Genomic DNA, 17,500 nt, shown 5'->3' on the forward strand with positions numbered 1-17,500 from the left:
TGGCTCTGTGTGGCGGTGAGAACTAAATGTCCACCAACCTGCTGACTGGCATCCATCCATCCACACTCATTCAGATGAAGACAAACAGCCTCGACCAACTTTGTCTGATTTGGCCCAAAAGCCAAAAAGCCACTGTTTTATATTATTCCAATTTGTTTTGCTGTCATGATATTGAACACCTGCCTACTGTTAATACGCAAAGAGCATCATGGGAAACAGCAATGCTCCAATAGAGATGTTGTTTTCCAAATAAACTATTATCCGTCTGTCGGGGCATACTGTACACACTGTACAGCAGTTTGCCACTTGATGTATGTTAGGAAGTCCTGTCTTATTTACTGAGAGAGCTGTCTGCACTATATGTGTATCTGTTATATTCTGACCTTTGGCTTGAAGTGAAGGTTCTCTGACACAACCTGGAATAAGAACTGATCACAGTTCAGCTGCAGTGCAGTAGGCGTGAACCAAATCCGCAACAGCCAAGCAGCAGTACTCTGGAAGAAGCTTGGATATTTTTGCAAATAAAAACAAATGCTTTTTATATACCTGAGTGTATTATTATTACTACTATTAATGTTATAACATGAACCTCATGCTGACAGAAATACAGATTTGGCATGCACTGGGAATGACTATGCTGTAAAACCCATAATCACAACAGGAACATGTATGTTTTTTCAATTCCAGTTCAGATGGCATATCATTAGCTCGTTCTCCAATATCTTCATGTCAAGGACCCCCCAAATTGATGTGCATTAGGCTATCTATAGGCAATTGTTTTGTTAGATTACATTAATAATAGATCAACTAATAAGTTACGATGAGAAACCAGCCTTAATATAATAGTACACAATTAATGCACTACACTCCTTAACTGAAAAATTAAATTGTTCTTCATTTTGCTGAGTAGCTGGAACCCCCTGGACTAGTCTCCAGCCCTGCTCTGCAAAGGGAGAACATCTCGTGTTGCCAGGTTTGAAAACAATAAGTCCATCAAGAAACAGTGGCGTCAGAATGGCAGGCCAGGGTTAATAATAATAATAATAATAATAATAATAATAATAATAATAATAATAATAATAATAATAATAATAATAATAATAATAATAATAATAAGAAGAATTGCCAGGACGGAGCATCCAGGACATTTAGACATTTTGTATCAACATTGTCTATCTAAATAAGGGGGATGTAGTGAAACCTGGCAACGGTCTCCAGACTCACACACAGTCACAGACAGACCACAACAAGAGGAGCAGCCCAGATTAACGTCTTCTCCCCTCTCAGTACGTGTGTCAACATTTATCTTCCACAGGGCTGATGTAGGACACACATGGGCGCTAGCAGACAAATCCGCAGACGAGCCTTTTCATTCATTGGGTTTTTGAGCTTGACACAAGCAGAGCAGCCAGCAGCAGCTAGCCATGCAGCTAGCCGCCCGACTTGACAGCTAACGTGACAGTGTTATTACCGTCACAATACCTGCCAAACAAATGGCGACGAGATGTGCTTTATGTTGTATTAAATGCAACCAAAAAGACAAAAATACATGTGCCCATCAGCTATTGCTGTGAATGGCTTCTGAAGTGTGTGTGCTATAGCAGCTAACTTAGCCACAGCTAGGTTAGTAGTACTTGAAAGTCAGCTAGTAGTCAGCAGCAGGTGCTGCTGTGGTGGAGTTATGTGATATGTGTGTAATAAAAGTTTTAAACTTGTCAAACCCTCAGTGCTACTTTAACTCCAACTGAGGGTGTGCAAATGGACCCTGGGGGTCTCAGATATATGCCTCTACAATGCAGTGAATGTCTAACATCAGTTAAGCAGTGGTTCAACTTCTCTACTTTCTTTAATTTCAAGGACCCCCACAACTCTGAGACAGGAACCAACTTACAGAGCCGAGACCTGTACGGGTACATTTGAAGCCCCCTCACTGAACATAAGCCCCCAATTCTTGCATTTCTGTTACCATGGACACTGACTTTACAGTTTATACAATGCTTTTCAACGTGGAGTCATTGGATTTGAGGGGGTTCCAACTAGGTCCCAAGCTGAACAAGAAACTGTTTGCTGTTTAGGAACAGTATATAGTCTACCGGTATTCTATTTTATCTGATATTTGATAACTTTTCTACATGCTCTAAATGCATCTCACTTTGGCCACATATCAATGTGGGGGTCCTTTGACATGAACCTTTGTGAACCACTGTGACATTATCTCCCATTATAACCATGATGTAAGTAACCATGCTCAACCCATTAGTTGAGAATGGTTACATTTATGTTTTATTGTGTTTTATCCAGGCATATTGGCTGTCAGTGTGCTCCATCTTCTATACTGTGTTTTGGTCATTTAATATTTGTTTGATTTGCTTTAGTTTTAACATAATTGATTTCCTTTTCATTTATTTATTACTATATTTCCCCATCTCCCACAAGATACCTTACCCTTTGGCCAGGCCACAGTTAATACAAATAATATGTTCTTTTCTTTACTTGTTTTGTAATTTTTTTTACTTTTTTCTACCAGCAGTTAATAGTATTGTAATAGTAGTGTGGTGTTTACCTGCAGGAACAAATCGTCCTCTCGTTGTATGTTGCTGTTTTTTTTTCGTAGACGTGGATGTTTTGGGGTCTACCAAAAGGCTGATAACTGCTGGTAGAGGGAGAAATGATGGGTAACGCATACAGTTATTGCTTTGTTATGTACACACGGGGCAAAGTTACATACTATGCCTTTAAACAAAAGAAAGGGATGACAAATAAAATCCCTCTGCTTCTCAACGTCCGTCCCCCCACAGCATGTTCACGATGAGCTGACCAGCAGACTCTCCTCCTCTGCCTGCCTGTCTGTCCCTGCCTCCGCTGGGCAAGATGATGAACGATAAACTGGTGTTCCTGGGGCTGCTGTACTTTGTGCAGGGCATCCCCTATGGCCTCCAGTCCTCCCTGCTCCCCATCTACCTGCGCGGAGCCGGCCATTCCCTCACACGGATCGGCTTCACCAAGGTGCTCTACTTCCCCTGGGTGCTCAAGGTGCTCTGGGCCCCGCTGATAGACAGGATAGGCACCAAGCGGCGCTGGCTGGTGGGCACCGTCTCGTGCCTGGCGCTGACCTGCGTCTCAAGGTGCGTGTCTAACACTGGCTATTATTATTGTTATTAACCACTTGAACCGTAACATCTCTATTCTGGGGGGACCATTTGCCAAAAATAGCAGCTCTACATCACAATACATTTTCGGCAAAGAGTTTTGGTGTAGAGCTGAGCGCTTTTGGCCGTGCACCCCCTGTTACCTCCCGACCTAGCCTAGCAATCAGCATGCAGCAGTTAAAACGGAAATGTAACACCATCAAATTGTATTGATGTATTTTGTATTTTTTATTGAGGTAAAATATGGCGAAATTAAATTGTTGTTCATTTTGCTGAGTAAAATAGTACTACACTGCATGAAACAGATTGGCGAGACAAAAGTAGAAAGAACACACACACACACACACACACACACACACACACACACACACACACACACACACACACACACACACACACACACACACACACACACACACACACACACATTTTAGTTCTTTATTTGATTCCACAAATTACAATTAATTTTACAAGGAAACAAATATAACGGGGTTAACAGTTCATGTTCACTTAAGGATACACATGGCACCTCCTCCAGCCGAAACAGAACAGTATTTGGCAAGTTGTCATGCCAGCTATTCTTAGGCCACTCATGGTCAGTTTATGCACGTGGCCCAGGCTTCCGAAAATCAGCATGGCAAATCTACAGCGATACCCCAGGTTTGTTATACTTCCAAGTAATGGTTGGTACTTAGAGAGGGGGGGGGGGGAGGGGGGGTTGTGACTAATGCCTCGGGTGGAACATATTTCCGTAGCTGCTCAGCGAGTTGGTTGAAGTGTTCTGTTATTAGCCTTTTTGCAGGTTCATCCATGACAACTTTGTTTCCCTCCAAGAATGCATGAAGTGTAGGGAAACACACAAGAGCATATTCCATATTCCCACTCACACCGCGTGCCCTTAATGATAGCTTAGCCTCGATCTTGTCATGTGTGTTGAACAGTGTTATACTGACTCACTGCAAACTTACATTTAGTTCATTCAGCACTGAATATATGTCAGCCAGATAGGCAAGCTTCTGTAGAATATCCTCGTTGTGCAGTTTGTATGTAGAGGGAGGAAAGAGCAGACCAAGCAGTAAAGTACAGAGCCAAAGGTCATGTTTACTACTAGGTATTGAGGGTTTAACACTAGCACGACTGAAGTAAAATCAGACAGAAGTAGCATGTGCTTAAATTCATATTTAGAAAATGTTTCAGATGTCAAACATTTCTGAGATGATGGAATAATGATGGTCATGGAAGGGGAACCTTCTGAACGCTTCATGGGCCAAAGATAATCAACTTCAAAATCATAAAGAAAACGGTCAAAATGTGTTAAGTGTTAAGTGGTTAAATGTCTGAAAATACACACTATGCTGCCAAACAAGTCAATGAAGCTATCTATGAAGAAAATAAGTCTGCTACACAATTTTATATAATATGTAGTGGGTTTCCCTGCTTCATCTCTCTCTTTGCTAAGTGGTCTGTTGTCTGAAAAACGTTGAAGACCCTTGCCCTAACCCCACCTGCTACTTATTGTAGCTTATGTCTAACTTCATGTACGTACATACGGTACCTGCTACATTTTGCACATTATTTCTAATCTAATGTACATATCTGCTACTTTTGTATGCTATAGTCTGACGTAATTTTCACATCCATGATCCTACCCGGGTCGCATTTCCCCCCCCAATCTGAATTCCCATAGACCTTTTTGATATTGCGTCATATAAGAATATAATCGTCATCGAACAAAATCGTCAATCGTGGAGAAATGTCCATACATTTTCAAACATTATTCAAAAATAGCAGAAACAGTAGATCTACATTATGACACGTCACTTTGTGACTTGTTGTAAGCTTATAGATCAACCATTTCCGCTATTGTGTATAATGTTTTGGAAAGAAAAAAATATTAAATGTGTACATTTATACATTATTTGTCAAATCTGCCCTGTGCAATTTGTGATTAAAAACCCTAAAAAGCAAACAGAAATACAACTTCCAATGTTCAATGCAAAAACAAAAAAAAAACACACGCAAATAAATCGTTAATCGCAATTATTTGTGTAACAAATTAATCGACCACTTAAATCTGTAACCGTGACCGCCCTATACCTGTTGTGTGACAACTCGATTGACTGTGATTCTTCTGATTGGGATTCCAGCGCCGCTCTGGCCCCGGACGCTCATATCTGGGGGGTTGCAGGGACCCTGTTGGTCATGAACTTCCTGGCGTCGGTCCAGGACATCGCCGTGGACGGGGCCGCCGTGAGCCTGCTGAAGGGCCGCGGAGAGCTGGGCCTGGGAAACACAGCACAGGTACTGTAGTATAGGAGAGCTGGGCCTGGGAAACACAGCTCAGGTACTGTAGTATAGGAGAGCTGGGCCTAGGAAACACAGCTCAGGTACTGTAGTATAGGAGAGCTGGGCCCGTAGGGAAACACAGCACAGGTACTGTAGTATAGGAGAGCTGGGCCTGGGAAACACAGCTCAGGTACTGTAGTATAGGAGAGCTGGGCCTGGGAAACACAGCTCAGGTACTGTAGTATAGGAGAGCTGGGCCCGTAGGGAAACACAGCTCAGGTACTGTAGCATTTCCGGGGGTCCCCAGCCAAAAACGTTGAGAACCCCTGCTGTAGTATAGGGGAGCTGGGCCTGTAGAGAGATGGACAAGCCAGTGTTGATTTAGTCAATTAACAAATACTATATGACAAAAAAAATTCATCCGACTACCTTTTTCCAATGACGGAAACTAAATGGAAACTAAATGAAAACCAAGCTATGATGATTAAAACTAAACTGTGGACGGGACCCATGTTTTGACTTTGTTTTCATTTGTAGCCCTGGCTGGCATCCTATAGTATAATGTTTATACAGTTTCAATGTACAGATTATAGGGTCTTGGTTTACCTATGATCCTAGATTACTATTTCTATGCATTTGATGATGTATTACTTTGTGTTTACCTTGCTTAGTGTAAGTGGCTCTGGATTGTCTGCAAAAAATGCCTTAACTCTTTCAGCGCCACCTGGTGGTCTTTTTTTATAGATTCCTGTCGTTTTTTATGACTTATTTATACTCAGAGTATTGTCTTGCACTGATATATTTATTATTGTATGAGCCTGTGTTGTCTTTTTAACTAGGAGAAACGTAACGAATTTCGTTTTTTTTCTGCTGCTACAGTTGGAAAGAATGACAAAATAAAGCAATCTTGAATCTTGAATCTTGGTCACCAGTTTAGGCTTTGGTTGCCAATTCGCCCATTATAAAAAAAAGAAAGAAAATGTAATTCTATTATGCATGTAATGTGCATGTCATCACCTGTACACCGGATTAGAGGAATTTTCAAAAATATGAAAAAAAAGGATTTATATATATATATAAAAAGAACACGTCTTAACGACCGTGGCATGTGGTCCATAATTGGCAATAAAACGTCTTGTCGTTTATTTGCTCTTAAACTTGTGCACTTGTAGGTGGTGGGCTACAAGGCCGGCTCAGTGTTCGCCGGGGGCGGGCTCCTGGCTGTGATCGACGTGGCTGGGTGGAGCTGGATGTTCCTGCTGCTGACGTTCGTGTACGCCGGCGTGGCCCTGTTCGTGTGGGGGGCCCCCGTGCTGGACGACGAGCACCTGAGGGGCCCGGCGGACGCCGCCAAGCGGGGAGGGCACTCGGCGGACGCCATAAGACCCTGGAGGGTCTGGAGGAAGCTCATGTCGGTGCCGGGGACGCCCTGGACCGTGCTGTATGTACTCACGTACAAGCTAGGTGAGATATACGCACGCACGCACACACACAACCATTTGTTTTTCTGCGAGCTGTGGGAGCGCGGGGTGGAGAAAAAAAAGTAGCAGCATGGAAGTGCTAAATGAATATCGCCATGTTGCACTGTGGCCCCTTTTCCACCGGGGGTTTCCACACAAAATGTTATTGGTTCAGAAGTTCACTAAACGTTTGTTCAGAACTGGAATAAAAGGAAATGGCCGCCAGTTCCATGAAAGCACCGAGGTTCCAACTTCCAGGAATCTAGAACGGAACCAGTTTTCTAGAACCAACGTTATTTTGGTGGAAAAAGGTTGTGAGCTTTTAAAGGTTAAAGGACAACTTTAGTTTTTTTCAGCCGAGGTTCATGTTTTAGGTTGTTATTAGAGAAAGTAAAATATGAGTGCTATTTTTTTTTCATTTGCTGCTTTCTTTCGTTTTAGGGATTTTAGCTGTTTTTGACAGGGGGCATTCGAGCATGGGGCTAAATATGTATTTTCTTACAAAATATTATGGCGATTTATTTTTTTATTATTTACTATAGTCCTAATAAACCCCAGGAAATTACATCTGGCCACAAAAAAATCACAGGATCTACTGAATGTGAAGGTATAGCCTACTAGGGGGAAGCCACACTGTGTCATATAGGCTCAATGTCAGTTTGACACATTTAGTAGATCTCGTGATCTTTTATGGCCAGATGTAATTTCCTGGGGTTTATTAGGACTATAGTAAATAATTAAAAAATAAATCGCTCTAAAATGTTGTAAAAAAATACACATCTAGCCCCATGCTTGAATGCCCCCGCCCCCTGTCAAAAACAGCTAAAATCCCTAAAACGAAAGAAAGCAGCAAATGAAAAAAAAACACTCACCTTTTAATTTCTCTAATAACATCCTAAAACCTTGGTTGAAAAAAACTAAAGTTGTCCTTTAACTTGTGACTGTGGCTGTGTCTGTGATGGCTGTAAATTAATGACTTGTTCCTACTTGTGTGTAAGGTTGTGACACAGTTTAGTATAGCTATACAAATCACTTTTAGAATAATTACATTACACGTCGTAGTGTAAATATAGGTTAGTAGGTATTAATGATTTTGGCGTGGTTTCATTAAATGCAGGCACTGCTAGTAAGGGCACACGCCTTTAAAAAGTAATTTTGTTTCAAATTATTTAACCCATTTTGGGCGGGAATCCATTTTGGTGTTAGCATCATGTCGTGCTTTAGCTATTGAAAAATAGCAGATCTACAAGCTCATAGTAGCTTGTAGGTCTGCTATTTTTGAAAAATCGAAGAGCGACTGACATAGAAGACATTTTTAGAATCTGATCTCGGGTCAGAATGGAAAACTGTCAGGATGTAGAAGACTTTTTTTTTAATCTGATCTCAGGTCAGACTGGGTCAAGCCTCAAATTCAGATGCACGATTGGCGTTTCACCACTAGATGTCTCTGTTGACCTGTGCATGAGAGAGAGAGCTGAGGACTGGGTCTGGTCGAGGAGACGGTAATAGTTCATCATTGGTGTGCTGTTAATGGCAGGAGTGCTCTAACCTCAGGCGTAGTCTTCCTTTCATCATATGAGCAGGGATGTTGCAATTATGTGACTATATGTCACTATGCACTCACCTACCAGCAATACGTGCAATATCCACTCACATCTCCCCAAAATAAGTCTATTTTCAAAGTGGTCGTGCGTGTGCGTGTGCATGTGCGTGTGTGTGTGTGTGTGTGTGTGTGTGTGTGTGTGTGCCAGAGAGAGAGAGAGAGAGAGTTGATATGGCTAGAGTTTGGTGTTTGGCAGCAGAAGGGGATTATGTAAGGATTAGAGTGTCTTTGTGTCTGCGTTGTTCGGAAACTGAAATGGAAGACGCCACATCACGTTGGTGTGTGTGTGTGTGTGTGTGTGTGTGTGTGTGTGTGTGTGTGTGTGGGGGCGGGCGGGCGTGTGTGTGTGTGTGTGTGTGTGTGTGTCTAGTTGGGTGGGTGGCGGGAACGTGTTTGTCCTGTCACATTTGCATAGTCCGTACTTATGCATGTTAATGCATGTGTAATTGTGTATAGCCTTTGTTTTAAGTTGATACTGTGTGTGTGTGTGTGTGTGTTGTTGAGAGAGAGTTAAGGGTGGGTCAGTAATCGGATGAGCTCCACCAGACAACTCTATGAAACGGGATAACTGGCTGGACCCTCTAATCTGTCTGGGGAGGGTGTAACGCCACCCCGTCCCCCCCTGTCCGCCCGTCCTCGCCCCCCTTCTGTCTCTCCGTCTCTCTCTCTCTGTCACCACACACTCACGCACGCACTCGCGCGCACACAGACACACACACACACACACACACACACACACACACACACACACACACACACACACACACACACACACACACACACACACACACACACACGCACACACACAGACAGGATTTCCATCAGCTGATGGTCGTGATTAAAACTATAGTCATCAATTTTTTGTGTTTTCGATTTTAGCCACTTAATCCCTAAGCGTCCCTATTCTGGGGGCAAAAAATAATAATAATCTAAAGCTATTAAGAGATTTGGTGTAGAATGGAAATACTTGCGGACCTATTATAGACCCTTGGGGGACTCTGGGTGGGTAAACTATAACATAGAGTTTAAGTGGTTAGATCTGTGATGATGCCGATTGGTCGACATTGACATTAGGGATGTCAATTATTAATTCATTAATTGATAACGGGTTTTTTTTTTTTTTACTTTGCCACGCACACACACGCACGCAGACAGCATTACATTCACATAAAACCGCCCAATGGTAGAACCGCAGAATTTTCAATTAAATGTTAACTGTTCATTTTTATTGACGGTGACTAATCGATTAACGATGAACTTAACATCCCTAATCAATGTTGTTATCAGTTTAACGTCTTCACGTGGCTCCAGGTGTGTCATGGAAAAAGAAACAAAGGGATCTAAAGAATCTAACTATAAAAATACTTTATTGCAGCATGGTTAAAGGCAAGCTGATGTATTTCAATTAAATATTTGCAACATTGTCTTTACTTTTTTTTTTTTTTAAGATATTTTTTTTGCGGCTTACGCCTTTTATTGATTTTTTAAGGGATAGATAGTAGGCTGACAGGAAACGGGAGAGAGATGGGGGGATGACATGCGGTAAAGGCCGTGTCGGGTCCGGGAGTCGAACCCGCGGCACACCGCGACTGGATCACCAGTCCGGTGCCCAGACCGTTACGCCACGGCCTGGGCCTTGTCTTTACTTTTTAGAAAGAATATAATACCATAACCAGTCAGCAAAAAACAGTATGATACGACAGAGAGATAGTATGATTAGTCACAGAGATTAGATTTCTTTTTGGGAGCATTTCACCCATCTTTAGCTGTCTGAATATATGAATAACAGCTTTAAAACACAATTGTGCGCATTATCTTGGCCTCTTACAATTATTTGAAACAATCACAATTATTTTGTCATAATAATCGTGTCCATGTTAAAAGATTCATGATTTTCAAAAATGTTTTGGGGGATATAAAGTAGCAGAAAGACAAACGGAAATATATATATATATTTTTTAATTTTCCAATTTTCAATGTCAAAAACATTACATTTTATGTATGTAATCACAATTGTTTTGCATAGCAATTAATCGGCAAGTAGAATATAATGACATGATTGTTACAGCCCTAGGGCTATATTTATACCTTCTGACTAATCTAATCTTATTAGGCCATTTTTTATTATAAAAAAAACAGACCTGAGGCCGATTCTACAAATGCCTTCTAAATCAGTAATTCTCGTACTTTCAAGATACAAAAAACCCCCAAAAAAACAATTAAAAATAGTAGACAAAGTGATGCGAGCTTGTATACGTATCTGCTATTTTTATATAGTCAACACTAAAATCTAAAATGATACAGATTGCCTTCCTGGTTTTAATGGGTTAAAATAGACGATCTACAAGCTCACAATGTGTCGCTCGCTTATTGATCGTCTATTTTCACAATTTTAAAAGGTTTTTCAAAATAATCAAAGCACATAGTCTTAACCAGACCGTAATTAACATTTACCTACTTTGCTCCCCCCTTTGAGCAGTGTTGCCAAGTCTGCTTATTCCAAGCGACTGGGCTTGTTTTCCTGTAAAGTTGCTTGGCATTTTATAGTTTTGGGTTGTTTTCTTTTTGCTTGTTTCCAAAGTGTAGTTGCTTGTCTGGTCGTTCAAACCGGTGGTTCCCAAACCATTTTCATTGTCAAGGACCCCTGACAACACCAGGGGCAATGCTGCTTCATGTGTTTTATTTTGGGCCTTTCATTGATAGTAGGAAAGGGGGAGAGAGAGATTGGGAGTGACACGCAGTAGGGAGAGAGAGCTCGATGCTGTCGGGATCTGGACTCGAACCCGCAACACGCTGTCAGGCTATGGGTGCCCGGACCGGTACACCAGCGGTCCGGTCTTTAACCCATTTAGGCCTGACCTCGACATTTAAAAGAAATGTCTTCTAAATCCTCCAGTTTTCTGAAATAAATATTTTCACGATTCTTCAAAAATTGCAGACCTACATTGTAGATCTGCTATTTTTCAATAGCTAAATTATGTTATCCCTGTGTCCCCTAAATTATGGCATCTAAACTGTGTGTGTAGTCCTGAAAAGCATACTGTACGTGAAGATCAGAAGATATTCTTGTACCATTACTTTTTTAGCAACCCTTGTTTCTCCGTTGAGCACCTGGTTGGTTCTACACAGTGTCTGTCATCATCTTTTAGATTTGGCCTGGAGGAGACCGTCATTGTAATGTGTGACACAATATTGTTTTTGTTCAAGGGTGTGTGTGTGTGTGTGTGTGTGTGTGTGTGTGTGTGTGTGCGTGCGTGTGCGTGCATGTGCGTGCGTGCGCGTGCGTGTGTGTGTGTGTGTGTGTGTGTGTGTGTGTGTGTGTGTGTGTGTGTGTGTGTGTGTGTGTGTGTGTGTGCTTGCGGTGGTGGGGGTATATAATGTTTGTGTGAACCGCCTGTCTGAACCCACTGGCCCCTGAAGTGCACGTACACAGTCACGGTTGGAGACACACACACACACACACACACACACACACACACACACACACACACACACACACACACACACACACACACACACTCTCTCTCTCTCTCAGAAAGAGAGAAACAGAGGCATTACTACACTTGTAAGGACATCAAAATGTTAGGACAGCATCGGATATCTCTGATCTACAAGCTCAGCTATTTTCCAGTGTGAGTATATAAAGCATCCATAACTAAACATCTAAACATAATGTCCAAATGTTTAATCTTAACCCTATAACCTGACACATTCCCTAATTGTAAATGTAACTCTATTTCTCTTGTGTGGGCCAGGAAGATGCTCTTTTTTCGTGTGCTTTTTCTGCCTTCATTGATAGGTTGAAAGTGGATTGACAGGAATGGACGTGGTGGTCGAATTTGGTATTGCAGCGCTGGGCCAAAACTCGTGAACAGCGCTGGTCCGTTGACTATCATTGCGCACGTTCATGATGACACGCGGACGCTGTTTCATATACGTGAACGCCGCTGTTTCATGCACGAACGCCGCTGTTTCATACGTGAACGCCACTGTTTCATACGTGAACGCGTGCAATGACAGTCAACGGCCAGCGCGTTCATGAGTTTGGTCCGATCCATCCCAGAATGCACTCTGATCCTATACACGGAAGGAGGAGTGAAATCGCCTCATGAGCTTTTGAGCAACTTAATGCAAGTGGGATGGGAGGAGACATCCGGTGCCTTCTTTATTAACCCATTTTAGCAGATCTACAAGCTTGTAGCGCGCCACTCGGTGGCGCGCTACGAGCTTGTAGATCTGCTGTTTTTTCAGCTTTTTCAGCTTGTAGGTCTGATATTTTTTGAAAAATCGAAGAACGACTGACATAGAAACATAGCTTTTTCAGAAAACTGTCAGGATGTAGAAGACATTTTCTTAATCTGATCTCAGGTCAGAATGGGTTAATATATACTCTAAGGGGGGAACACACACGGCAAAGGCTGTCGGGATCGGGAGTCGAACCCGCGGCACGCCGTCAGGCTGGGCTCAGCAGCCTATAGGTGCCCAGACGGTTGAGCTAACCGTCCAGAACGTCGCTCCTTACAATGTCTATTACAGACAAAAGTGTAGCTTTTCGGCGAAAATCGCCGTTTTTATCCCAAATATGGGACCTATGTGATTCATGCAAATCCGTTAAAAAAATGGGTCTGTGGGTGGGGGACTGGGTGGAGCCCGCTGCCCGGAGCAATGAGCAAGAGCATTCTCTGACGGACTAGTCTCGTGAATCACTGTATGATTCTGAACGATATTCTGCTTGCATCTGGGTGGCATGATGTGCGCCGCGGAAAAAAAAAACCTTCTGTTTGTGTGGACTCGGCGGGAGTTGGGACAGACGGTCCACTTTTGACACACTGTCTGTGACTCGCCAGTTAATCCCATAGTTTAGCTGTTACTAAAAGTGTAGCTGCTACTAGTTAGCATTAGCAACGTTAGCACCTTGTGCTGTCTGTGGTGTGGACACGCCGGCGTCAATAAATAAAACGCTTGATACATACAACTTGTAGTCCTACATCACCCCCCCCCCCCCCCAGGGCTTACATATACTAAATAGATATATTAAAAAAGAAAACATGCAGCTCAACTGTTGAATAAGGAGAGGATGGTATACATGTCTTAAATTGACTAAGGCTAAAATAATGAAGTAAACTGACCCTGTTGACTGTATTATAATTTATTATTTTGCCAGTGAATATAATTTCTATTTTACATGATATGAAGAGTGTAACTGTAAGGGATTTTGAGATGGGAGTGCGATTGCTGGACCCGTTTTTAAAAATCACACCCGTGTGAAGTGAGCGGCACTCTTATCATCTTATCATCCATTCATTGTCATTTTTGTGACTAATTAGGACAGAAATCTACTGAATATAGGAGGGGCTAGTGCTCCTCAAACTGTTGGAGTAAATTAATTGTTCTATGACTATCAGGAAATTAATGTTAACATCTTGCTCAATACTGACTATAGATTTGTACTGATTTAGTAAATAATCATCTGTCATTTTTGAGTGGTGCAACCACTCAACCACACTATAGACGGCTACAGTATGTGTGTGTGGCTGTGTCACTGGGTCTGTCCCTGGCTGTGTCCCTGGCGGTGTCACTGGGTCTGTCCCTGGCTGTGTCCCTGGCGGTGTCACTGGGTCTGTCCCTGGCTGTGTCCCTGTGTCACTGGGTCTGTCCCTGGCTGTGTCCCTGGCGGTGTCACTGGGTCTGTCCCTGTGTCATTGGGTCTGTCCCTGGCTGTGTCCCTGTGTCATTGAGTCTGTCCCTGGCTGTGTCCCTGTGTCATTGGGTCTGTCCCTGGCTGTGTCCCTGTGTCCCTGGCGGTGTCACTGGGTCTGTTCCTGGCTGTGTCCCTGTGTCATTGGGTCTGTCCCTGTGTCCCTGGGTCTGACCCTGGCTGTGTCCCTGGGTCTGTCCCTGGCTGTGTCCCTGTGTCCCTGGCGGTGTCACTGGGTCTGTTCCTGGCTGTGTCCCTGTGTCATTGGGTCTGTCCCTGTGTCCCTGGGTCTGACCCTGGCTGTGTCCCTGGGTCTGTCCCTGGCTGTGTCCCTGTGTCCCTGCAGGTCTATCCCTGGCTGTGTCCCTGGGTCTGCCCTTGGCTGTGTCCCTGTGTCCCTGGGTCTGTCCTTGGCTGTGTCCCTGGATCTGTCCCTGGCTGTGTCCCTGGCTGTGTCAGAGCACGAATATAGCGTTATAGCATTTGTTCACCACCAAGTGTCACTGTTGCACAGCCTAACACACAGACACACAGGCCGGGCGGAGGGCTAGTACAGTGCAGGAAGTAATTAATTTGAACATCTTTCTACATACTGAGAGTAATAGATTTGTGCTGATGACCCCCACGACCCCCCCCCCCCCCCCCCAAAGTGTGTTTAGTACCGATAAACGCTCAAAAGATCTGCGCCGCGGCTTTGCCCGCGGCACAGCGTCGGGCCCCGCACACGTCACCTTTTTCACCTTGGGCCTGTTTGCATGCCTGCTATTAAATAATAATAATAATAATAATAATAATAATACATTTTATTTATAAGGCGCCTTTCAGGGCACTCAAGGTCGCCGTACAGGTTTAAAATACTATACTTGTGGGGACACATCCCCCCCCCCCCCCCCCCCACACACACACACAGATAGACAGAATCCTCTCTTACCGTACATTCACTCCTAATGAACTCTGTGAGTTTGTGCTGTGTCCAGCCCGACAGCCAATCAGAGTGAGCCTCGTGTCTGAACTGTGACCTCTGAGCCATCTGAGGTCACGCACGCACGCACGCACGCACGTGCATACATGCACACAAACACACACAGCCACGCGCGCGCGCGCATGCGCTCACACACACACACACACACACACACACACACACACACACACACACACACACACACGAACACACACACACACACACACACACACACACAGAGGGACTGTCTGGGCAGACTCCCAGGGATGATGATGATGATGGTATAACGACTTGAGTGGGGGAGGGGGGGATAATGAGAGGGGGAGAGAGGGAGAGGGAGAGAGAGAGGGAGAGGAGAGAGAGAGGGTGAGTGAATGAAGAGACAGAGAGAGACAAAGAGGAGAGAGAGAGATGTATTAATCATGGGGGAATCCAGGATAAGAAATGAGATGGAAGTTTTAGACACAAAGAGGACAAAAATCACATGAGCCGACAGATATACAACAATACTAAAAGGATAACACAATGTTTCCATTGTGGTCCTACATATTCCATTCATCGAGACAACCTGTTAAGACATACAACACTATAGAGTGTCGCAGTCCCGCCCCCCTTTCAGAAATGACGAGTGGCCCAGGAAATAATTCCCCGTTCATTTCCCCCATAGGCTTTTCAGAAAGTATTTATTTCAAGACGTTTAACACTGCGGACAAAGCCAACTCTTGTTGTGACAAACCAGGACAATAAACACAATGTTTTGGGCCCGATCAAATAATTAGTAAGAAGAAATCAAAACAGAAAGTGTTGTAGTACCCTACCTTTTTGATCAGCCCAAAACATTGTGTTCATTTGTCATGATTTGTCACAACAAGAGTTGGCTTTGTCCGCGGCGCAAACTACTTTAAATAAATACTTTTTGAAAAGTCTCTGGGGGAAAATTAACAGGGAATTATTTCCTGGGCCCAAATCGGGGGCGGGACTGCGACGCTCTGTACAAGACATTACTCAATACTAGGCCTGGTAAAAAACAGTGGAGGTAATTTCCAGTTTGCAGACAGGTGTTCTTTCTTTGGCGGTTTTGAAAGGAGGGTGGTAGTCGCACTTGGTTGGGCATTTCAACACGTTGGTGGCATACAGAATGAATTCAGCCCCATGTTCTTGTCGAATCTTGGAGGATTGAGGCATAATTAAGTCTATCACTAATGTATGTCATTGTACGTAACCATGCATGCCCAAATTCAAACGTCACCTTTCAGGAAATGGGAGAGGAAAAAGTCTTGTTATTGGTTAAAATATTCATAAAACCCACTGACAGACACACCACTTAGCCACTTGTTCCTCAACCTGGCGCCGTCCCCTATTTTGACTTTCTTCTGCTATACTCTTGCTCAATAGTACGGCGGGTGGGATATGGAGATGTTGGCTTCGCGCGGCGGTGTTGCGTGCCCAAGAAATTGCAGACCGACTTGTGCGTACAGGTCTGCTATTTTCCGCGTGAATTATAAATCAGGCGGCTCTACTCTGGCCGAGTGTGGATGGAGCTTAATCGCTGGTGAAGCGCCGAGAGAGAGGGCAGACAGCAGGACTGGGATGGGGGGTGGAGGGGAGGGGGGGGGGCTTTCTCTGGGGAGTGAGCAGGCGGAGGGAGGGAGGGACAGACGGACGGACGGACAGAAGAGTGGAGGATAGAAAGGAAGAAAGTCTGTTTGGACGTACAGACGGGATGAATCTGTGAGTCATCCTTATGTCACCGTGTCCAACTCAATAAATGTGATGAACATGCGTGCGCGCACACACACACACACACACATGCACTCGCACGCACGCACGCACGCACGCGCACACACACACACACGATGCATCCTCGAAAATCACGTGACTGAAAATCACGTGTCTGTTTACAAGGATTGTTGGAGAGACATGGTCCGACGGGTGATGAGCTGTGTGCGTGCGTGTGTGCGTGCGTGCGTGCGTGCGTGCGTGCGTGCGTGCGTGCGTGCGTGCGTGCGTGCGTGCGTGCGTGCGTGCGTGCGTGCGTGCGTGCGCGCGCATGTGGTAGGGGGGTGATCGGCTCTGTGGGGAACGAGGAAACAAATGAGAGAGGGATGAAGGGATTGAGAGGAGGAGGGTGGGGGGGGGGGGGGGTGAGATGGAGGGAGAGAAGAATGAATTAATGAACGGACACCACATGGAGCCCCGGGTCACACTGACATGGCAGGTCCCACACACTGCACACTGACTGCGCACACACACACACACACACACACACACACACACACACACACACACACACACACACACACACACACACACATTTTCATCTCAAGGACCCACAAATTGATA

At 44.2% G+C, this 17,500-nt stretch overlaps 2 protein-coding genes across 3 annotated transcripts in view; both read left to right on the top strand.

Annotated features, from left to right (window-relative positions):
* The window catches only part of anxa1a (annexin A1a), a 6,958-nt gene extending 6,417 nt beyond the window's left edge, over positions 1–541 (top strand). For both annotated transcript variants that reach the window (XM_083784782.1, XM_083784781.1), the window contains exon 12: positions 1–541. This exon is cut by the window's left edge and continues 34 nt beyond it. In XM_083784782.1, the coding sequence (XP_083640908.1) occupies positions 1–26 (26 nt within the window). In that variant the 3' untranslated portion in view covers positions 27–541.
* A 610-nt stretch (positions 542–1,151) lies between these two features.
* The window catches only part of mfsd3 (major facilitator superfamily domain containing 3), a 58,996-nt gene continuing 42,647 nt past the window's right edge, over positions 1,152–17,500 (top strand). The window contains exons 1-4 of the mRNA XM_083784780.1: positions 1,152–1,286; positions 2,799–3,125; positions 5,297–5,450; positions 6,608–6,899. Coding sequence (XP_083640906.1) covers positions 2,872–3,125; positions 5,297–5,450; positions 6,608–6,899 — 700 coding nt within the window. The 5' untranslated portion in view covers positions 1,152–1,286; positions 2,799–2,871. The remainder of the gene's footprint in view (positions 1,287–2,798; positions 3,126–5,296; positions 5,451–6,607; positions 6,900–17,500) is intronic.

Source organism: Protomyctophum parallelum, assembly GCF_964188405.1.
Source record: "Protomyctophum parallelum genome assembly, chromosome: 15".
NCBI lineage: Eukaryota > Metazoa > Chordata > Actinopteri > Myctophiformes > Myctophidae > Protomyctophum > Protomyctophum parallelum.